A 23,389-nucleotide genomic window follows, 5' to 3' on the forward strand; every position below is an offset into this window, starting at 1 on the left:
CAACTTCTAGCACCCCCCCCCCCCCCCCTAAATGGTAGAAACTGAAACCAAGGACGGTAAAACGTATAGTAATTCACTCAGACACAGTAAAAAGGATAAATCGGATACGGGGCGTAACAGATATTCATAGATATCTGATTAATTGTACGATTATCTTTTCTTCTGGGAAACATATTGGGGTAGGGATGCAACTGGGTAGTGCGCGCTACTTTGTTTTTCTCATTCATCTTCAGTTTGCTTCGGTCACAGTATGGCGCTGAAGTAATATATAACATAACTCCTTCACACCCATTATCCAAGGGACAAACTCTAGTGTCTCCTGGCCTAAAATTCGAATTGGGCTTTTTCAGTCCTAATAGTTCTGGTAACAAGTTTGTGGGGATATGATACAAGGATATATTTCCACGTAAAGTGGTATGGGTGGCTAACAGAGATAAGCCTCTTGCTCTTATAGACACCTTGGCTAGTTTGAGAATTAGCAGCAATGGGAGTCTGGAGCTTGTAGATGGGAAACAGAATTCTGTGTGGTCAACCAATGATACTATACAGGTTTCATCATCTAATACTAGTTCAGTTGCTGCAGTTCTTTTAGACGATGGAAACTTTGTTGTCAAAGATGTTATCGGAGCTGATCAATCAATATGGCAGAGCTTTGATCATCCGTGTGACACTATGCTACCAAACATGGTGTTGGGATATGATAGTAAATATGGAAACAACCGTTTTTTGACTGCCTGGAAAAGTGAGAGTGATCCATCTGGTGGGATATATACAGCTGAATTCAGACGGCCAGCAGATGTGCCATCACAAGTGATCATTTGGATTAATCGATCAATTCCCTTCTGGAGAACTGGGCCATGGGATAAATCAAAGTTCATCGGCATACCAACTATGGATGATCGATATCTAAGTGGATTTAAACTAGATGACAATGTGGAACAGGGAACAAAGTATTTCTCTTATTACTTACCCGAGCAAACTCTCGCATATTTAGACCTCTCTTCACAGGGAAAGATAAAGCTTATGAGTTCAGAAAATGGTAGGAACTGGTCACTCTACTACGAGACACAAAAGAATCGATGTGACATCTATGGAGCATGTGGGCCTTATGGGGTTTGCAGCATTTCCAAATCTCCAATCTGCAAGTGTTTGAAAGGGTTTGTACCAAAGTCACACCAGGAATGGAGCAAAGGGTCTGGACCAGTGGGTGTGTAAGGAAAACTGAATTGTTCTGTGAGAGACAAACAAATAAGAAGTCAGTACCATTGCAAGGAAAACAAGATGATAATGATGATGGGTTTTGGAAGATCATACGGGCGAAAGTACCAGATTATCATCAGTATATTGCATCTTTGGATCTTGAAGACAAGTTCAATGACTGCAAGATACAGTGCCTAAATAATTGTTCATGCCTGGCTTATGCACTTGTTAATAATATTGGGTGTCTAGTCTGGTACAAAGACCTTATTGATATACAGAAATTTTCCAAGGAGGGAGTTGATATTTATATTTGCCTAGCACGTAGAGAACTAGGTAAGTGATAACAATGCTTGCAAAACTATAGTTAGCAATATCTAATCTTTTCCTTATGTTTGTTTTTGTATTGTAAATTAATGTGCAGGTGAAGGAAAGCCAATTAAGTTGATTGCCAGCCTTACAGCTATTGGTTTAATGATTATCATGGTTGCCATAGTGTTGGGTTTGCACAGGTTGCGAGCTAACCGAAAGGGTAAGAGAATGAGATAGAGGAGATCAGTTATTCTGATATATTAGCACATTTATCAGTCTCTCTGTGGAGTACTAGACTACGCATTAATCAAATCATTATAACTTCCCTGCAGAACTGTATAAGAGCATGCATAGTTATATACTGGTTGATATTTATAACTTTTGTTGTTTTATTCTGACTTGGTGTTTGAGGTTTATACTTGCAAATTAACAAAGCTTGCCTTTGAATGAACAGAACCGATTCCAACTTCTAGGGACACTCTTCGAGAATATATTGGAAAACATGATCCATCAGAGCTATTGATCTATGATTTTGATACCATATTAACTGCTACAGACAATTTCAGCATTACAAACAAACTCGGGCAAGGAGGCTTTGGTCCTGTTTATAAGGTACATATTTGTTTACTTTTGGGTAATACAGCTTTGTAACTGGTAAAGAAGACAAACATGAACACCATGATTAACTTGAGGACCTCGTATAGGGTATGCTACAAGATGGGAAGGAAATAGCTGTAAAAAGACTATCTAGTAGCTCAGGACAAGGTATTGAAGAGTTCAAGAACGAGATGATGTTGATCTCCAATCTTCAACATAAAAATCTTGTTAGGATCATGGGTTGCTGCGTTAAAGAGGATGAGAAGTTACTGATTTACGATTTCATGCCAAACAAAAGCTTGGATACTTTTCTATTCGGTTAGTTTTGTTAGTGTTTTATATTCAATTGCAGTGCAAAACTCATCTTCACCTATCTTCTTATTCAATGAAAGTATCTCTGCTATTTGTAAATGTCGAACTTGGGGTAACCATGAAAATTTCTTTGTAAAGTAAGATCTGACCTATTTTTGCTATTTAACAAAAAAAGATGAGAAAAGTTTGTAAGTATTCAACCTCGGCATAATTTGGGTTTTGGAATCACAACTGCATATTAAGATAAAGCTATGAATAGAGTCACATGAAATAAATTACCCAAGAGACACATAATCCACTGACTACTTTCAGATATTAGATATCGATTATGTCTGTCATATATAATGCAGAGAACCATTAGATATTGAATGTGTCTGTACAATATAATCTCTATTGTTTGTTTAGTTCAGATCTCTATGATGCATTCACTACTATTTTCATATAATTGTGTGTGCATATCCTAGCAGTTAAAGAAGGCTAGAAATTTGGTTTTAACCAAGTTGTGAAAGGGTAACAGTCTCATGATATTTCATTGTTGCATGCATGGGAGTCATGATTTATGAAAACCCATTACTGATTACAATGACTAGGTGCATTGATTATTTAATCAGATACGAGGAAGAGAGCAGTGCTTGATTGGGCAACACGCTTCAATATTATTCAGGGTGTTGCTAGAGGGCTTCTTTATTTCCATCATGATTCCTATGTGAAGGTAATACATAGAGACCTGAAAGTCAGCAACATTCTCTTGGATGAGAAAATGAATCCAAAAATTTCAGATTTTGGATTGGCACGCATAGTTGAAGGAACACAAAATCTAGAAAATACTAAAAAAGTTGTGGGAACACGGTAAGAATCATTTTCTTTCTAATCTTCAACATGTTGCATTCGTTACGTACTAATTAGTTGCTATGCAGTGGCTATATGTCTCCGGAGTATGCCATGAGGGGGATGTTTTCTGAAAAATCTGATGTCTACAGCTTCGGGGTATTGGTCTTGGAGATTATTAGCAGCAAGAAGAATACCAGCTTCTCTTTATATGACCAACAACTAGGCTTTCTAGGCTATGTAAGTTCATACTTCTAATGTAAAATGTGGACTCATGAGCAGTTTCTTTCGTATAGCTTAAACCACATATATGAATCTTTACAGGCATGGAACTTGTGGAATGAAAACAGGGGATTGGAGTTGGTAGATGAAATATTGGGTGATTCATATTCCTCATCGGAAGTATTGAAATGCGTGCAAATCAGGCTTCTCTGTGTACAAGACAAAGCTGTGGATAGGCCAACCATGGCGGATATAGCTTTGATGTTAAGTAGTGAGAAAGATGGTCCACAACCTAAGATGCCTGTATTCACTATCCAAAACTCAGCTTTTCATCCTCAACCACACTCTGAGGATACTAATTCCTCCAAAAATGAAGCTAGCATTGCAATGATTGAAGGTCGATAAGTGCTAGCAAATTGTTACATCACAATGCAATGCCTTTTGGTCATTCTTAAGGGGTTCTTATACATATGGAAGGTTTTCTTCTTGGTGTAGAAAACAAACCCTTTCTGTTGGGGTAGGTAGTATATGAAGGTCTTTTCATAGAGGAGATGCACCTTCATTGATGTGTTTACACTTTGTATTGACAATTTTGTATACAAAAGTTAAGTCTTCACCATGTGATAGTTTTTCCTCGAAAGAATTTCAACAATTGAAATTGGTTCCTCTAGATTTATCATGACAAAATTTGATATACATAGTTGAGTCATTTCGGACCAACATAGTTTTTGAGTTGTCATTGCAACACTGCACCACTTCAACCCACAATTCTTTGTTTATATATTTACTGCCGTATGAGATTAAAATTCAAGTAATTATGAGATGTGACCTGTGGAATTATCAATGAGAAGGTTTCCAAGTTTAGCTATTGTATAGCACCTTAGGTTTTGATCAGCAATGCTGACACTCATATTTTGTTATTTTGTATATAGCAATGTCATATCTAAGGTGGAGTGGTTGTACTTAAATTGTTTTAAACCTAACAGTTTAAACTCTTTGGGAAAGCATAAGCTCTGACATTTTGTGAGATTGTAGTTCTATATGTCTCGTGTTTTCCCATATAAGGCTTCTGCATTTGGAGTCCTAAAACTCTTGGAATATCGGTTGGAATGTTGAAGGGTCAAAACAGAAAAATTATTGTAGATTGACTTTGGAAAGCTATAGTTCCTAAACCAGTGGGAATATAGCGCTGAAATTTGCAGTAACTTAGACCTACATATCTCGTATAGGCCTGAGAAACAGTTTTTCATTTTGTGCCCTGTAGCTTCCACAATGGCAAAGCAAGTACACCATTGTCAGATTCAGCTTATAGCAGAATCTACATAACAGAATAGTGACTTTGTAGGCCTATAGCTTTCTATTCAGATTTAATTGGATTGTGAAATTAATGGGAAGAAGGGAAAATGTGTTTAGTTTCATTTCCAGGTGGTTTCACACTTTTTAATCGTCTAGATATGGAGAAAGAGCAGTTTGAGTGACTATAGGTCTGCATCAGTTTGTAGGAATCAATTTATTTGTAGACCAAAGTGAGCACCTTCACTTTGTTCTTTTCTAGTTGCTTCAATCTTGCATTATATAACACTTTGACTAATACTTAATGGATCTCTATGTCTTCATTGGATACTATTACTTTATTTTGTGTTTCTACATAGCATTAGATCGTCATCAGAGTTTTCACACAACTATTGAGCTCATAATTGATTAAGACTAACATGTCATCGCATTATTGCTGGTATATAATGACAATTTTACTTTTACATTATTGTCTTCTATACTCATTATTGGTGGGTTGACAACGAACAAAATCATATTCATTGTTGCACAAAATAATGAACAAATGTCTCGTCTTTTAGTGTGTAAAACATATAGAATGATACAATTCCCAGCATGTTAGGAACTCTTGATTGCTAGTATGAATGTTTCTATTATGCTAGGAATTGTATGAGAAAGTCTTGCGTACGGCAGACGCAAAGTACACGTGGTACGGGCTGACCAATCAGACCCTTAGCAGGGGGGTATTTTGGGTATTTTTGATATTAGTATATGTTCTCGATTTACTTTACAAATTGGTTTCTAGGTAAAGTATAGCTGATTTCTTTTTATTCATCAAATGCACACTATAGTATCATGCTTTGTTTCTACCTGTATTTCCTAGCTAATTTAGTTGATGGTTTCTTAGGCTAAATAGTTTCAGTTTCAGTGTCATTCAATTGGTTTTAATCTTTTATTCCTTATTCAGGGTCTTTGGTCTAGCTATTTTTTTACTTTTGATTCTAGATTATTGTTCTAAAATTAAACTGATTAAGTGGTCCGTGTTTTGATTAATGATACACTTAATTATCATTTGTATATAATTATGATTGAATTTGTTTGATCTTATTTATAGTGTATTCCGCTTCAGCCTGGAGTTCTTTTTTTCTTTTCCTTTTTTTCCCCCCTTTTTGTTGTCTCATTTGCTTTGCCCTATAAGAATATTGTGTCGAGATTAGCTTTCATCCATATATAACTAATTCGATGATTTTGTTGCAGATTTCTTCACCTTTTAAAAACTTTATGCAAAGTAGCCTGTGCTTCATTAGTTTGCTGCTGTTCCTTGGTTTTGCTACTTTATATTTTTATTTGTTGTTTAAAATAGATTCTTGAATCCATGTCTTTTGACTTTAGACCTTACTGGAACATGTCGTGCATTTCAATTTATTAACTATATATGAACAGATGCATGACCTTCATAAGAAGTTATTCTATGAGAAAAGGAGGCTTGATATATCAGTGTAATACAAATACTATATTTGAAACAAATGCTCCTTTAATATATAGACGTCGTCATGATGATACGAAATTTGTAATAAAAAATAATGTACAAATTGGAAATAATTTTGTTGTACCTTATAATCCTAATTTATTGTAAAGATATAATGCTCATATTAATGCTTTGTACATGCTTCAATTAGATTCATACATTGTAAACTAAATTCTGAAAAATTTGTTTAGCGCATATTTTTTATTTCATTTAAATACAGCTTGGTTGTTTTTCTGAACCGAAAACTTAAAACCGAACATAAAAAAATTAAAATAGAAAGAAAACAATCCCGCGGCATCGCGCGGGTTCTCTTGCTAGTTTCATATTAGGGGAGGAATATCCATCAATTCGATCAGATTCTTGTTTTATAATTTTCCAAAGCACATGCTATTGCTAAAGACTCGACTGAACCGAGTGACACGGCAATTAACAGGTCCATTAGACTGTGTCATAGTTAGTCCACATCAATTAACCAGGTTTGGATAAGACTTGACCTAATTCTAGACTCATTTTATAACCACCATAAAAATTAGAAATTCCATATTTTCAGGTCCTAAGAAATGAATGAGCGTCAATGGAAACAAAGTACATCATATTTTCAGTCCTACATGCCATTATAGTCTCTATCTTATCGTTTTATACTTGTGGATGAGCATAAAGATTCCTATTAGTTGTCAATTCTTAATGGAAGCTCAATTTTTTTTTGAACATTAATGGAATCTCAGTTATGGCATAAACTTCAGCAGAGTTAACAGTCAATTAATGTTTGGTGTGTGTGTTGGTGGGGTGGTAAGGCTCTGAACTCTCATTTGGGAGGTCAGGAGTTCGAGCCCCACTATGGGTGGGTTGGGGTGGGGTTTAAAAAAAAAAAAAAAAACAGTCAATTAATGTCTCCATCCCTTACATTTTCTTCCCTTTTACTCATGGCATTCTAAAAGAATCTTTGAAAAAGTAGTCACTAAACATCCAAATTTGGAAAATTCATAACTTCCAATTTTAACATTATTGTTCAAAGACTTTGACTCGATCAAGTGTATCTGTGTATTAGAAACTCCCAAATATACCCCAAAAAGAAGATGTGTGTAAAAAGCCTATAAATAAATCCTATTGGGTCTAACAGCTATAAGCCTATAACATACTTTGTAGTCTGTATAGCCAAATAAATCAAACAAAAGCCATGAGATCTTTAGCTTTTGAAAAAGTATGCCCTCTAGTTTACTGCCTTTTTTTGTACGTTCACCTACTTTCATCACAAAACTACTTTCCACATTTTGCTTCTGCTAGTTCAACTACTGAAGTAGAGGCTCTTCTCAAATGGAAAGCCAGATTTCTAAATCAAACCTCCCATAATAACCAGCTCAAGGATTGGATTTACCTTCCCAAGACTTCTAATACAAATGCCACCAATTCTTCCAGCAACCCCAAGGTAAACGAAAGCCCATGCATTTGGGCTGGTATTTCATGCAATGCTGCTGGAAGTGTCACCAACATAACCATTGCCAGTTTCGGTATACAAGGTACGCTACATGAATTCTCATTCTTGTCCTTCCCCAATCTCGAATATCTTGATATCAGCGTCAATAATTTCTTTGATGTCATCCCACCTCAAATCAGTTCCCTTTCAAAACTCCTTCATCTTGACCTCTCTAATAACCAATTCTCCGGGAGAATTCCACCAGAAATTGGTCTTCTTAGAAATCTTACATTTCTCTATCTCCACAAAAATAATCTTTCTGATGTTATTCCTCCTTCGCTAGGGAATTTGAAATCGCTAGTGAATCTATCAATGAGTTATAATCTACTCAATGGTTCAATTCCAGCATCACTTAGTGATCTCATAAACATTAACAGGCTCTACCTCGGCCAAAATAACCTCTATGGCAACATTCCAAAAGAGTTAGGGAACCTGAAATCATTGGTCGATCTAGAGTTGAGCACCAATCAACTCAGTGGTTTAATTCCGACAACATTGGGTGATCTGACCAACCTTACCACTCTCTATCTCCATACAAATGACCTCTCTGGCACCATTCCAAAAGAGTTAGGGAACCTGAAATCTTTGGTGGATCTAGAGTTGAGCACCAATCAACTTAGTGGTTCAATTCCGAAAACATTGGGTGATCTGACCAACCTTACCACTCTCTATCTGCATTCAAATAATCTCTCTGGCACCATTCCAAAAGAGTTAGGGAATTTGAAATCCTTGGTGGATCTAGGGTTGAGCACCAATCAACTTAGTGGTTCAATTCCGAAAACATTGGGTGATCTGACCAACCTTACCACTCTCTATCTTAATTCAAATAATCTCTCTGGCACCATTCCAAAAGAGTTAGGGAATTTGAAATCCTTGGTGTCTCTAATGTTGAGCACCAATCAATTCAGTGGTTCAATTCCAACAACATTCGCTGACTTGCAATCCTTGGAAGTCCTTTTCCTTCGTGACAACCAACTTTCTGGCTCTATCCCTCAAAATATAGGAAATATCCAGAAGTTGACAAAATTGCACTTGGGTATAAACCAATTTTCTGGCTATTTGCCACAAAACATTTGTCGAGGTGGATCACTCACAAACTTTTCAGCAGAAAGCAACAATCTAATTGGTCCAATCTTAGAAAGCTTGAAAACCTGCACGAGCTTAATCAGAGTCCATCTTGAAGGGAACCAATTGACAGGTAACATCTCAGAACACTTCGGTGTTTATCCGAATCTGAATTTTATAGACTTGAGTCGCAATAAATTTTATGGTGAACTCTCACAAAATTGGGGACTGTGCCCAAATTTTGCAACTCTACGAATAGCCGGAAACAACCTTACTGGTTCTATACCACCTGAGATCGGAGAAGCAACCCAAATTCATGTGCTAGATCTTTCTTCAAATCGTTTGGTCGGGACGATTCCGAAGGAGTTTGGGAGATTGACTTCAATGGTGAAGCTGATATTGGATGGCAACCAACTTTCAGGTCGTGTCCCTTTAGAGTTAAAATCATTTACTGATCTAGAATATCTTGATCTATCAACAAACAATTTCAATGATTCAATTCCAAGCTTTGTGGGTGACTTTGTCAAGTTATATTACTTGAATTTGAGCAACAACATGTTCGGTCAAGTAATTCCATTTCAGCTGGGGAAGTTAATTCAGCTGTCCCAACTAGATTTGAGTTCTAACGCACTTGAAGGTCATATAGCATCAGATATTAGTAAAATGCAGAGTCTGGAGATACTTAATATATCCCACAACAATCTTTCTGGTTTCATTCCAACAAGTATGGAAGACATGCATGGGCTAACGTATGTTGACATATCCTACAATCACTTGGAAGGCCCACTTCCCAACATCAAAGCATTTCAAGCTGCTCCTCGAGAAGCATTACAAGGGAACAAAGGCTTGTGTGGCAACACAACATTTTTGCAACCCTGCACTTCTAGCCAAAAAAAGGACCCTAAACTCATACTTTTGATGATCTTCCTTTTTCTTGGAACAATTGTACTTCTAGCCTTTATATTTGCTTTTGTACCAAAAAGGAAAAAGAAGCATCAACATCTAGAAGCAAAAAACAGGGATGAGGAAATTTCTTTTTCGATATTGAAGTTTGATGGGAAGACAATGTATGAGGAAATCGTCAGGGCAACAAAAGATTTTGATTCTATGTATTGCATAGGGAAGGGAGAACATGGAACTGTCTACAAAGTAACTTTGTCAAATGCTAACACAGTAGCTGTGAAGAAACTCCATCTGTTATGCGCTGATGATGAGAATCTTCAAAAGGAATTCTTGAATGAAATCAGGGCACTAACTGAGATGCGACACCGAAATATTGTGAAGCTTTATGGTTTCTGTTCACATAGGCGACACTCATTTTTGGTGTATGAGTATCTTGAAAAGGATAGTTTGGCCACAGTGTTGAGCAAAGATGAGGAAGCTAAAGAACTAGGGTGGAGTAAAAGAGTGAATATTCTTAAAGGTGTAGCTCACGCCTTGTGTTACATGCACCATGAGTGCTTGCCACCAATTGTGCACCGGGACATATCGAGCAAGAATATTTTGCTGGATTCTGAATATGGGGCCTATGTTTCAGACTTTGGCACCGCTAAGTTCTTAAATCCAAACTCAGCTAATTGGACTGCCGTTGCAGGCACTTACGGATATGTTGCACCGGGTAAATGTTTTTCTCTGCTCCCTATAGTATCTATCAAAATTCATGCTTTTGTTTTTAGGCAAATGATTCCTTTTAGAACCTTGCTGACTTAACTAAATGATATTTATTTTTGTGTGTGTGTGTGTGTGTATTCTGTGAGCAGAGCTGGCGTATACAATGGAAGTAAATGAGAAGTGTGATGTTTATAGCTTTGGAGTGGTGGCATTGGAGATAGTTATAGGAAGACATCCTGCAGATCTTCTCTCATCTCTATCATTGGGGTTGTCGTCATCGTCAACTGCCTTACCAGCCCATACAATGCCAGTTGAGGATGTTTTGGACCAACGCATTTCCCCTCCAACACATCAGGTTGTAGGGGAAGTGCTCTCGCTTATGAAGATAGCATTTGCATGCCTGAGTTCCGGTCCTCAATCTCGTCCAACAATGAAACAAGTTTCTCAACAATTTGAAACAAGTTTCTCAACAATTTGAAACTCATCAGAGACTACAGTTGTCAAAGCCATTACGTATGACAACACTAGGTGAATTGCTTGCCCTCGATGGTTTGGCTTTGGCTATCTGAGAATGTTTTTCTTTCCTAAATTTCATTATATCAGTGGTCTTGTAATTCTTCTTAAAAGTTGCCTCTTTCTAAAGTTGTATTCTATTTCATTTCCAGTTCTGTACTTCTCATGCTTTAATTTGGTTGGGTTGCAGATTGAAATGTTTTGTCTACGTGTAGAGATAAATAAATCAAAGATTTCTTTGTATAATTGCATGGTTTGACATTTACACTATCATGTTCTATTCTAGCCACTGTGAAGCAAGTAAGACAATAGTCCTATTGGATTTATAGGTGAGATGTAAAAGTTTTTGGGTTTGGGTTATGGTAGCCCTGTACTATTCGTTGTTCTTCTACAGCCTCGGTAAAAATGGTGATTGAGAATAATGATTGCATAGAATAATTCTCTATTTTCTCATTTCTGTTTAGTAGAATGTGTTGCAATTATATACAAAGAAAAGAAGATTCTAGAGGCTGAGAATCAACTATACAATCATCCTATAATTACAACAAGATATGACAATATTTATTGCCAGATTTGTAACCTATCGATTACAATAAAATCCCAACAATTAGTCTCACGTAATTAAGCTAATAAATCAATGATAGTCATTGTGATTTTCAACACTGCCCCTCAAGTTGGAGCATGAATGTCTAGAATTCCCAACTTGCGTGAATGTCAATGGAAAAGTGTAACACCTAGGGGCTTAATAAATATGTCTGCAACTTGTTAGGTAGATGGTGTATAGGCTATTGAAATCACTCCCATTTAAATTCTTTCACAAACAACATGACAATCCATTTCAATGTGTTTAGTGCGATGATGAAATACAGGATTTGCTCCTATATATAGAGCAGCTTGGTTGTCACAAACCAACCTTGCCAGTTTTGGATGATGTACTTGAAGAAGATATTTCAACCAAGTGAGCTCACAAGTAGCAGAGGCCATAGAACGATACTCTGCTTCTGCCGATGAGCGAGATACAACACTTTGCTTCTTAGATTTCCAAGAGATAAGAGAATCACCAAGGAAAACACAATGACCAGAAACTGATCTCCTTGTTGTGGGGCAACCACCCCAATCTGCATCACAATAGCCTTTTAGCTTTGAAGAACTTTGTGATGGGAATAATAAATCACTATGTCAATAAACTCATCAGACGACAGAATGGTTAGTTTCTGTTGTCTGAATAATTTTAACGACAGAATGAAAAAATTCTGTTGTCTGAATATAGTGTATATCATAGTAAATCAGTTTTCTGAAAAAGGCTCTGTTTCAGACAACAGATTTCTGTTGTGCATTACACTAAGATTGATTTAGTTTTGGTTGTTTGGGTTTTTTTTTTTTTGAAAAAAACTGTTTGAAAATGTTATGTTTCAGACAACAGATTTCTGTTGTGCATTAAAGCAGATTGATTTAATTTTGGTTGTTCACTTGTTTGGACATTTTTTTTCCCTTTCAGTTTGGGTTTTTGGTACAACATAAAGACATATTCGTCTAACACTAGATGAAATTTTGGCCCGACAAATTTATCAGACTGAGAGAAACCTAAAAACCATCTCTCAGCTCGCTCTCACTCTCAAACCCATCTTCTCTCTTGCGCGCTCTTGCTTTCGCAGAAACCTAAAAACCGTCTCTCAGCTCGCTCTCACTCTCAAACCCATCTTCTCTCTTACTCTTGCTTTCGCTCTCGCACACAACAGAAATCTTCGAACTGAAAACCCAATCCAATATCAATTTCTTCCAATCCAACATCGAACTGAAAACCTAGAAAAAATCTCAACCATCTCGCCTTGCAAACTAGAAAACCCCATTCCAGCCAAAGAATCTCAGTCTCGATCCGTATCTTGGTCTCAATCTGAATCCGCATCTGTCACTGGTAAGCCCTTGGTTAAGTGTTAATAGATTTAGGGTTTTTGTTGGATTGGGTATTTAGGGTTTTCTCGATTAAGTGTTCATCTCACTTTGCCTAGGTGATTGCATTGGGCAGCAACACAGGCGGTTTAGGCGGAGGCTGTTATCTATTGAATCCAAAATAGGAAGAGGAAAGTTCAAGGGCAAGCCCACGGGTCAGTGCCACTTCTGCACTCACGAAGAGATGGGTATTCAATCTCTCTCTCATTCTTTCACTTTTTCCTCTATTTCTATATCTATTTGCAAGGTCTCAGTTGCTTGGTGTTTTCTCCACCCACAAAGAGATGGGTATTCAATAGATGAATTTGTAAATGTTTTACGCATTCTAATTTTGAATTTGGGGTCTTCATCTAAAAGCTCGTACTTCTTTCATGAAATTTTCTTCCTTTAATGAACTTTGGTCCAGATAAGTTCTAGGTTTCTGGTAGTTATTTGGCTTGAAGTTTGGTCTACCCTTATTGGATTATTGACTCAATTGATTCAATTCCAATGGTTTAATTGTAATTCCGAATTGGGATTAGATGATTGAATTCATTTCGACCTTATGCGGTGAATAAGGTCATATATACAGTTAAATTTGTTCTTCCTCACTACTTTAGCTTCGAAAAAAGTAGAGAGACTTGTCTAAATTTCGTTTTTAATGTTGATTAGAGGGTATACTATATACCTTGGTAGGAAAGATTGTTTCTTTCCACTCATTTGATTTTACATTTAGTGGCACAGTTATGTATATGATTCCTGAATAGGTAACAATAGTAACTGTCTAAACCTATTAACTTTTTTGAATATGTATATCTGCTTCCTTATGTATTAGTTATTGTGTGCTTGGTTTCTTTATGTGGGTGATCGGTGAAACCCAGTAGTGACTATTACTGCAATGTGGATTTCATAGTGTTTTGTAATATGCTGTGTTTCTTTATTCTTGCATGTTAATTAATTATATATTTTGGTGGGATCTGGTATCATAAATTTCATATATCGACCTAACTAGCTAATTTAGATATATGGTTAATTTAATAATAACCAGAATAAACAAAACAATTCATACAAAATGAGTTTGGAAGTTATTAGTTGCCTTTTCTTTTGCTATTCGATCACCTTATAGATTGGTCTTTGATCATCCCCTTTATTTCTGCAGTTCTTTATTAAGTAAATAGCTATTTTTCTATATTCTAATAGATATGCAATATATGGCAGCATGAACAATTAGTGAGAGAGCATTGTGTTGAATATGTATATGGTACTCTCAACAAGATACAAGTGCACTTATTACCTTTCATATTATTAGGAGGGTAGACATATGGCTCTGATTTGGTTACGAACTTGGTTTCGTAGGGGTGAGATGGCTGGACCTGGACGCATGGCAGCTCTCGAGGAATGAGGTAATTTGGTGAATTGACACCTTTCACTCCTCCAAAATTACAGGTAAAGGAATGTTTTGTAGTTGTATTTGTTTAGTTACTCCATTAAATACTACTATTATCAGATGGTTGTGCACTCGGGATTTGCAGATAAATGGGATTAATTTAGTGAAAACAATTCTTCATCCTGCACTATGCATTTTGTATGTGTTCTGCAATTGTTTTTTTTTTGGTTAGTTTTCTTATGAAACATGTTATGTATATAGATGTCTGCAGACATATTTGCCTCTGAATGATAGCATTTTTTGCATTCTTGATTTGGATGATAGACGTGAAAGGGTGCTCACTGATTTGTTGATTTTTTTTTGGGTTACATGTGGTCAATTGGAGAAGGAAACAAATCTTATTGAGGGAGTTTCATGGTTAGATTGTGGCCACCGTGAAATGCAGGTAAGGAACTGTTGATATTATGTGTTACTGCTGATGTCAAAGTTTATAGTAGCTTTAGCATTTTTTGTTTTTGGCAATTAACTTTATCATTTTTGAGCTATGCCAACTATAATTTTATCTTGTCTGATATTTATTCTGGTTGGAAGTTTACTTTTTACAGGTTTGTCATCCATCTCTGAGTGTTGACCCTTTAAAGTAGGGTGATTTCTTGTAGGTACGCATGTACTTAAGAAAGCATGTTTATACTGCTTCTTTTTGACAGATTGTATTTGACCTGAGATGGTGAATTCTTGTCTAACATGCACGTCTCAAATTATCAGATGGGGTAAAGTATTATGTTAAATTTAGGTCAATAACCCTGTATGCTTTGTATTATTCCACTCAAATTCGATGCTTGTTTCTTTGGCCTTCATTCAAAGGCTCTATAACCGAACTTTTACCATTCTCTTTTTGCATCATATTATTTATATGATATAGTGGTTAGTAGTGATGATACTTTGGTTGGTATAAATGGTTAAAGAATTTCAGTTCGTGTTCTTTATACTTCCAAAATTTTATTGATAGGTGGAGAATCAGGAAGGAGTCGCAAACTTTGATGATATCCTTGCAAATTCAGATGCATTCATGGTGGCACGAGGTGATCTTTGAATGGAAATTCCAATAGAAGATATCTTTTTGGCTCAGAAAGTGATGATCTATAAGTGCAGCATCCAAGGAAAACATGTTGTCACGACAATACAGATGTTGGAACTAGCAGTTGTTGAATATGTTGATGAATTGTACAAGTTCTACAAACTTGAAGAGGTAATCCCTTATCCTTTTTCCCCCTCCCCAGATCTTCCCTTTTAGGCTTCTTCTATTATACCTTTTCTTACACTTGAATATTACTTATGCAGGATGACTACCGAGTTGGAGATTACTTGGACATTGATCAAGTCTGGGTTGAATGGGCAAGCATGTTGTCAAGTTTCAGATCACTAGTGTTGTATGTCTGTGGTAGATCAGTAGTTAGGAATCATTTTGTGCATATAGCTAGAACTCACTTTGGTGGCTGTAATGATTCATGATGATATTCAAATAAATAGACCAATTTTTCTAAAATTGTGTCGTGCAAATGCTCTTTCTAAGACAGAAATAAAAACCAATTAAAGTTGACATCCAAACCAACATCAGACTACAAAATTTAATATTTGAAAGACGTCTCTTCAACAGAAAATATAAAAAACCCTAGAAGCCGCAGCACACAAGTTTGGTTGAGATTTAGCTGAGTTCCTCTCGTCCGGCGGCGTTCATCATTGGCATGGGGCTTGCCTCGCTGTCGTGGGGAGGCTGCCGGACGGGTGATGGTGGTCTATGGTTCTCTGGCTTCTAGGATTTGCAGTAACCCGAAGTCGACAACGGGATCTAGTTTTCGTTCTGGTTTGAAGCCTCCTTAAGAGCTTCAAATGGTGATTCAGAAGCTGCTGTCCATTGAAATCCTCCCAACTTCAACATGTCGGTAAGTGGTTTTGCTATAATACCAAAATTGCGGACATACTTTCGATAATATCCAGCCAGTCCCAAAAATCCTCTTAATCCCTTGACCGTTTTGGGTTTGGCCCATGTCTTGATGCACTCAATCTTTGCAGGATCCACTGATACACCTAAGGCACTAATGACATGTCCCAAATACTCAACAGAAGAGACTCCAAAACTGCACTTGCTTTTCTTAACCTTCAAGGAATGCTACTGAAGTTTTTGAAAGACCTTCTCCAAATCTTCCAAGTCGGACTCCAATGTATGACTATACACCAAAATATCATCAAAAAACACCTGAGCAAACTGTCGCAGATAATCTCGTAACACATCATTCATCACGGACTGAAAAGTGGAAGGGGCATTGGTGAGCCCAAATGGCATAACCAGGAATTCATAATGTCCATTGTGAGTTCGAAAATCAGTTTTACTCACATCTGAAGCATCCATTCTGATTTGATGATAACCGGACCTTAGATCAAGCTTGGTGAATATAGTGGAACCATGAACTTCATCTAGAAGCTCGTCCACCAGCGGAATAGGGTACTTGTCTTTAACAGTGACAGAATTAAGTGATCTATAATCCACACACATTCTCCAAGTACCGTCTTTCTTCTTGACCAAAAGTACAGGAGAAGAGAATGGACTCACACTTGGCTTGATGACACCATTGTCCAACAGTTCTTGTACAATCTTTTCAATTTCGGCCTTCTGAAAGTGAGGATATCTGTATGGTCTCACACTAATAGGTGGAGTGTTAGGCAACAACTCAATTTTATGATCTTGAGGCTGAGCAGGTGGTAAAGTGGTTGGGGCACTGAACAAATCCTCATACTTGCTGATCATGGCTTGTAGCTTCGGATGGGGACTTGCAACAACATTGTGCATTAGGGCAGGTTGCAGCTGGACTAGCATGGCTTCCTTCTCCTTCCTGAGTAGTCTGGTCATGGCTTTACAGCTTATAACAGTAGCCTCGGCCTTGGTTTCACCCTGCAACAAAAACTCACTCCCTTGAACACAAAATCGCATCTTCATTGAGTCAAAATTCCATAGAATGTCCCCAAGTGATCTTAACCAGCCTGGTCCTAGCACGATTTCACAACCTGTTACAGGCAAAACATAAAAATTGTCCATAAATGTGAATTGCTGCAATTGAAGTTCTATGTTGACTTCACCCCGGGTTTTCATCTTTGCACCACTTGCCAAGATAACATTAAGTGGTGAAAGTTTGTGAACCGATACTTTAGTATTCTTCAATAACTGTGGATGAATGAAGTTGTGTGTTGGTAGCTGCATGGTAGCTGGATTAGAGTGTCCATCTCCCATAACGTGCAACCGGATCAATGGTTCTTCAAGATCAGTGATTGGGGGAACCTCTGGATCGAGAGGCTCTTCTATACTCAACAAGTCCTCCTCATCTTGTGTGACCTCCATGATCATCAACCGGCCCTTCCTGCAATTATGTCCCGGTTTAAAGGTCTCCTCACAAAAAAAAAACACTGATTCTTGGCTCTCTTTTCTTGATATTCCGCTTGAGACAACAGTTTGCCCCCATTAGGATTTGGAGCATGCACATTTCTTGCAGCAGAAGGATTGTGAAATCGTTGACCCTGACTTGGGACTTTCTGGGGTGGAGTAGAATGGAAACTACTAGTAGGCCTGTGATGGCTAGTAGTCCTAGCAAAGTGCCTATGACTTTCATTCCTGGTCTCATATACTCGGGCTAATTCACAAGCCTCATATAGTGTCCGAGGCTTTTGAGCTTGAACATCTACCCGAATGTCCTCCTTGAGTCCCCCTATGAAGCAAGATAGCAACACTTCAGGAGGGAAACCCGGGGCTCTCCTCGATAACCTGGTGAATTGTTCCTTGTAATTCTCCACACTACCTGTTTGTGACATTCTTGCCAAAGCAGCCTGATACTCTGACCTATTGTAACCACTAAATTCTCTCATGAGTAGGTCTGCCAAACCTTGCCAAGTATGGGGAAACTCGTGCCGGAACATATACCATCGATCAGAGGCCTTGTCTGACAGATGCATGGTAGCGATTGACAGTTTCCATTCCTCCGGAATTTGGTAGAACTCAAAGTACTGTTCAGCCTTGTTTAACCGTTTAATCGGATCCCCACCACTAAACACACTGAATTCAAGCCTCATCTGCTTCATAGTTGGAAGGTTTGGATCCACATGGGGCATTTGGGATGGGTAAGGTGCCATGTAAGGCATGGGGTGGTACATGTTTGGAGATAAGAAGTGGAGAGGGTATGGTTGAGGTGATAGATGAGCCTGAGTAAACTGGGTGCTATAAGGAGGGGTGACGATGTGAGTTGTGGTTGTGGTAGCAAAAGTGGGAATAGCCATGGTGGTCTGGGAAATATGTTTAGCTTGAGTGTACTGTGAGGATGCAAAGGGTGATGTAGCATTAGCAGTACTAGCTGACATGGTGTGCATGGTGGCTGTGTAAGGACCAGAATAAGTCATCATGAAATGATCATTTTCAATCCGCGGCGGACTAGGGTGAGGAGGATTGGTAAAAAATGGTTGGCTCATATTAGTATAGTAGGTGCTAGGGTAGGTGTTAAAGGGTTGCGAGCCGAAACGAGGGTGCTGGAGAGCACTAAAATTGAGCTTGGGAACCCATAGAATGACTGGCAAACTGAGGCACAAGGCCGCCACCCTCAATAGGTTTGGATCCCTCAACCGATGTCTTATCAGCCAACGTAGCCATGTGCATATCAGAGTGTGAACTCACAGGATTAGTAGATCCAACAGTGTTAGTGGTAGATTCACTAGTTAATCCAAAGAGTACATCATCAGTAGGAGGATTTATAATTGGGCTATGAGTATTACCATCAGATCTGGCCATTCCAGCTGAAGTAGTAACCAATCCGGATGAAGAAGCCTCTGAAATCGGTGGTGAGATCTGCTGAAGCACCGGTGATGGGATCGAACCGTTCCATCCGGTTGAGGCACAGCGGTGCCACCCTGCTGTGCAAGCTGCAGCTGGCGCATCTCGTCCAGGAGCACCGACTTGAAAGTAGCAAGGGAAGAAGCCATGGAATCCTGGAAAGTAGCCTGGAGAGTGGCTTGCATTTCGTCCAGACGAGCAGAGGTTTCGTCGCGGTGAACCTGGAGCTCAAACTCCAAGTGGGAGAGTTCACCGGAAACATGCGGCGGCGAAGGGGGCTTCGTTCCCAGGCCCTTGAGTTTGACCATGGCCAAGCTGTGATACCAGTTGTTAGGGTAGGAGCCCTAACTATGGTAAATTGCAGAGGAAGAACTGAGGAAAATTGAAGAAAGAAATGCAAATTATTAACTTGATATATTGATCGATGCCCAGAGTTTACAGAATTGGGGGTTTTATACCCAAGCTGCTCACATGGATAACGACACGTGTTGGCCATGAAGGACGCAACACTAACGACCCAACTAACCTCCAATTAACCCTAATTAACCAATTAACCAGAATTATCTGAATTAAAGAACACGTGTGCGGCACATGCACGACTAAACGTTCTAATCCCATAACATGAACATGCACTACCTGAACTTGAGCAACAACAAGTTGAGCCCAGGAACCCCAACTAAGTTGGGTCAGTTGAAGCTGCTGTCTGTGCTAGATTTGAGTCATAATTCTCTTAGTCAAGAGATACCAACGGAGTTTTGTGATTTGGAAAGCTTGTTGACACTGAATCTGTCCCACAATAACCTCTTTGGTGTAGTTCCCCAGACTTTTGCTGACCTTCGTGGCTTGGAGTTCGTCGACATATCATACAATCGATTAGTGGGTCCGATTCCAGAAAACAAAGCATTTCAAGAAGCTCCTATAAAAGCATTGCAAGGGAATCAAGGTCTGTGGCAATGCTACAGGTCTACAGCCCTGCACTAGGACTCCTGGAAAAAAGAAGCACAGCTCTAACTGTTTGGCACAAAAACCAGTTGGCTTGCAAACTGTCTCTTTTGAGCGTGTGCGCAGGCGTGCCAGCACCGTGGGGTGCAGTCGTCGGGGTAGTCCCTTGACCTGACTTCTTCTTCAAGCGTTTGTGGACGAGGAGAGCACCAACCTCGCCACAAGGTTCTTCTCTAGCCTTCCGGGAAAGGACTTTCTGCCTTACGGATAAGGACTTTGGGTATGATCTATTCGCGTCACCGAATCGATACTTAGTATTGTAGACTGAGCAGAGGAATCACTGGGAAGTTTGGAGAAAGCACGGGTTGCGCTAAAGCGTGACTTTAGCTTCGCTGGGTTGCGAGGGCGTTACCCTTGCTTCGCTGGTAGTAACGGTGGCGGTTGTGCTCGCAGTCGGCTCCTGAGGAGACTGGGACTGGAAGTACGGTGGCCGGGTTGATCTGGTGATGCTGACAGTCGGCTCTTGGAGAGACTAGGACTGGCGGGCGGTCACCGGGTTTCAACGAGGTTGAAGGTTTGCTCCGGGGAGGCTTTGTAATCGCTAGGATTGATTGATTTGAGAGAGGTCCTTTATTCGTCCTTGAAACCTGGTATATATACCTAGGGTTTCGACTGTTCCTTGTCATAGAAGGGATATTGATTGAAGTTTCCTATTCAATCCCCGCTACCCGACTCCAATAAGGTTTCGTTTTCCTCATGAATCACGGAATGGGTGAAGCTGTAACCCAAACCCGAGTAGGCTTATTTTTGGGCCGCAGGTATCGGCCGGCTGTGCTAAATCCACTAAAGGATCTTGCCAAAATTACTTTTGGGCTCAAACACTAACATTGGTTACAAAGTCGTGTGCTTGGTAATTCCACCTGTGGTAGGAGTACTTAGACTTGTTTTTTGTGGAATTTGTATCACTTACAGAAGAAAAAAGAATTGTCAAAAAACAGATGAAGAGGACATGCATCCTAAAGAATTTGAACTTCGTTCAATGTCGATTTTTGAAGGAAAATTGTTGTATGAAGAAATTGTAAGAGCAACTGAGGATTTTGATGATGCTTATTGCATTGGGAAGGGAGGCACTGGAAGCGTTTACAAGGCAAAGCTTCCATCTGATGACTTGGTGGCTGTAAAGAAACTCCACAGTACTCACTGTGATGGTGAGAGGAGCTTTGAAAAGGAGGTCTTAAACGAGGTGATGGCATTGACTGGGATACGCCACAGAAACATAGTGAAACTTTATGGCTTCTGTTCACATTCACGACACTCATTTTTGGTTTATGAGTACCTTGAAAGGGGCAGCTTGTTCTCAATCTTGTGCAATGAAGAAGCAGCCAAGGAATTGGATTGGAGCAAGAGGGTGAATATCATCAAAGGTGTGGCTCGTGGCTTATCATACATGCACTCTGATGTATCACCACCAATTGTTCATCGAGACATAACCAGCAAGAACATTTTGCTAGATGCCGAGTATGAGGCTTGCATTTCAGACTTTGGCACTGCTAAGCTGCTAGAACTCGGTGCATCTAACTGGACTGCTGTGGTAGGCACATTCGGATATGTAGCACCAGGTAACATAACACACGCAAATGTCAAATATGAATTTATCAATGATTTTGTAACATGACATGTCCCAATGTGTCTAAATCATTGTCAGCTGTATATCATAAGTTCATAACTTCTAGTGTTTACCCTTTTTGGCAGAGCTTGCTTATACATTGAAGGTGACTGAGAAATGTGATGTGTACAGCTTTGGAGTATTGGCACTCGAAGTGATGAATGGGAAGTACCCGAGTGATCTAATCAGGTCTTTGTTGTCACAAGCTGAAATCAGAGAAGGAAATTTGCCTGAAGATGTGTGGGATGACCGGCTTAAACCTCCCACGGGTAAAATTCTGGAAGAACTTGTTACTGTTTTAATGCTAGCAGTCGCATGCTTACATCCAAACAGTTTAGGCCTACCATGTATATATGACGTTTCTCTGGTTATAACAATGCAAATCGATCTCTCAGACAGACTTGGACTAATACAAGGCTCAATCTGTGTTTGATTATTTAGTGAGCAGAATCTGAACTTGGTTCTTCTTTGTATAGGCTAGATGTGCAGCTACCAATTAAGTGAGATTTATCTTGGTATGGATATTCAAGGTTGCTGGGCTTTTCATATTTCTGGTTCAAGGTTCAGCTGGAGACGAGAAGAAGGATTGGCCTTTTGTATTTCTGGCAAGTAACATATATATTCAAGTCAAAAATATGGTTGCTTATTGTTTTTGATTGTGTTCTGAAGTTTTTCATTGTTCTTGTGGTGTGGAACAGAATCAAGGGCTTCGTGAGAGTCAATTTAGCTCATTTTGAGTGAGTAGGAATCAGAAGATTTTGGATTGGCTATTGTATGAATCGTCTGGTATTATATGTCTCCAGGTAATCTTTGTGTACCCTTTTGCTCTTTTGTGCTGAATTTCTGTCTAAACTGAAAAAAGTGAACTTTTCAGTTTCTGTCCAACTATATGTGCTGAATAGACCCTTTTTTGTAAAATTAGGAGTTCTGGGTTGGAAATGAAGAATTTGTGAATATGTACCTGAAGAGGCTTGGTGATGCTGGCTATAGTACCTTCAAGCTTGCCCGAACTAACAACCGTGGAGACGGTATGTTATTACCTTTAATCGGTCCCTTTCCCCCTCAGTTCAAACTTTAGACACATTGGACTTGTTTGGCATCATTCATTTTGCTGTTAAATTTGGTAAACTTATAATCTTATTGCTTTTTCAACTTTAGTTTAGCTGTATAAGTAACTGGAAGTTCTGATTAAACATGTACGTAATTCTTGACACATGTAGTTTAATTTGATGGATTCATGTTTTACGTAGTTACATAGGTTTCTACTGTCAATAATCTATAAATCATTTATTTCTATGATTGTTGTCATGAACTGATGACTGAGAAGTTGCTTACTTTTGACTTGAATATATATGTTACTTGTCATGCCAGTAGTAACGTACTCTTATTCTAATTGAAACTAGCCTTCCTCCACACATGCTCTGCATGTGCAAGTATTTTTTCTTTTTTTTCAGAAAATAAAAAAGAAAAGATAATGGAAGAAAACGGTTATTGCAGAGAGAAGTTAGTGGAAGAGAAAAGTAGGTTGTGGGATTTATTTTGTTTATTTTTATTAATAAAAATATAATTTGTAATTGTCGTAATAGCCCTTGTGATTTAATTAATTCTCAAAGTATTTTAATCTCTTAAGGTCATTTCTGTCAAAATTTTTTATTTTGGCTAAC

At 38.6% G+C, this 23,389-nt stretch overlaps 3 protein-coding genes and 2 pseudogenes across 3 annotated transcripts; 4 read left to right on the forward strand and 1 right to left on the reverse strand.

The window, feature by feature from the left end:
• The first annotated feature begins 170 nt into the window (after nucleotides 1-170).
• Nucleotides 171-3,873, forward strand: LOC133712881 (G-type lectin S-receptor-like serine/threonine-protein kinase At1g61500; annotated as a pseudogene).
• Nucleotides 3,874-7,445: 3,572 nt separating this feature from the next.
• On the forward strand, nucleotides 7,446-9,726 carry LOC133711603 (probable leucine-rich repeat receptor-like protein kinase At1g35710). Its single transcript, XM_062137705.1, has 2 exons — nucleotides 7,446-9,374; nucleotides 9,589-9,726. The coding sequence occupies exons 1-2, from the start codon at nucleotides 7,446-7,448 to the stop codon at nucleotides 9,724-9,726; spliced, it is 2,067 nt and encodes a 688-aa protein (XP_061993689.1).
• An 82-nt stretch (nucleotides 9,727-9,808) lies between these two features.
• On the forward strand, nucleotides 9,809-10,896 carry LOC133711604 (MDIS1-interacting receptor like kinase 2-like). Its single transcript, XM_062137706.1, has 2 exons — nucleotides 9,809-10,425; nucleotides 10,568-10,896. The coding sequence occupies exons 1-2, from the start codon at nucleotides 9,873-9,875 to the stop codon at nucleotides 10,894-10,896; spliced, it is 882 nt and encodes a 293-aa protein (XP_061993690.1). The 5' UTR covers nucleotides 9,809-9,872.
• Nucleotides 10,897-16,096: 5,200 nt separating this feature from the next.
• Nucleotides 16,097-18,690, reverse strand: LOC133711605 (uncharacterized; annotated as a pseudogene).
• A 1,048-nt stretch (nucleotides 18,691-19,738) lies between these two features.
• On the forward strand, nucleotides 19,739-22,381 carry LOC133711606 (MDIS1-interacting receptor like kinase 2-like). The gene is made up of 4 exons (XM_062137708.1): nucleotides 19,739-20,079; nucleotides 21,032-21,678; nucleotides 21,812-21,994; nucleotides 22,287-22,381. Exons 1-4 carry the CDS (start codon nucleotides 19,739-19,741, stop codon nucleotides 22,379-22,381), a joined length of 1,266 nt encoding a protein of 421 aa, XP_061993692.1.
• Nucleotides 22,382-23,389: the final 1,008 nt, after the last annotated feature.

Source organism: Rosa rugosa, chromosome 5, assembly GCF_958449725.1.
Source record: "Rosa rugosa chromosome 5, drRosRugo1.1, whole genome shotgun sequence".
NCBI lineage: Eukaryota > Viridiplantae > Streptophyta > Magnoliopsida > Rosales > Rosaceae > Rosa > Rosa rugosa.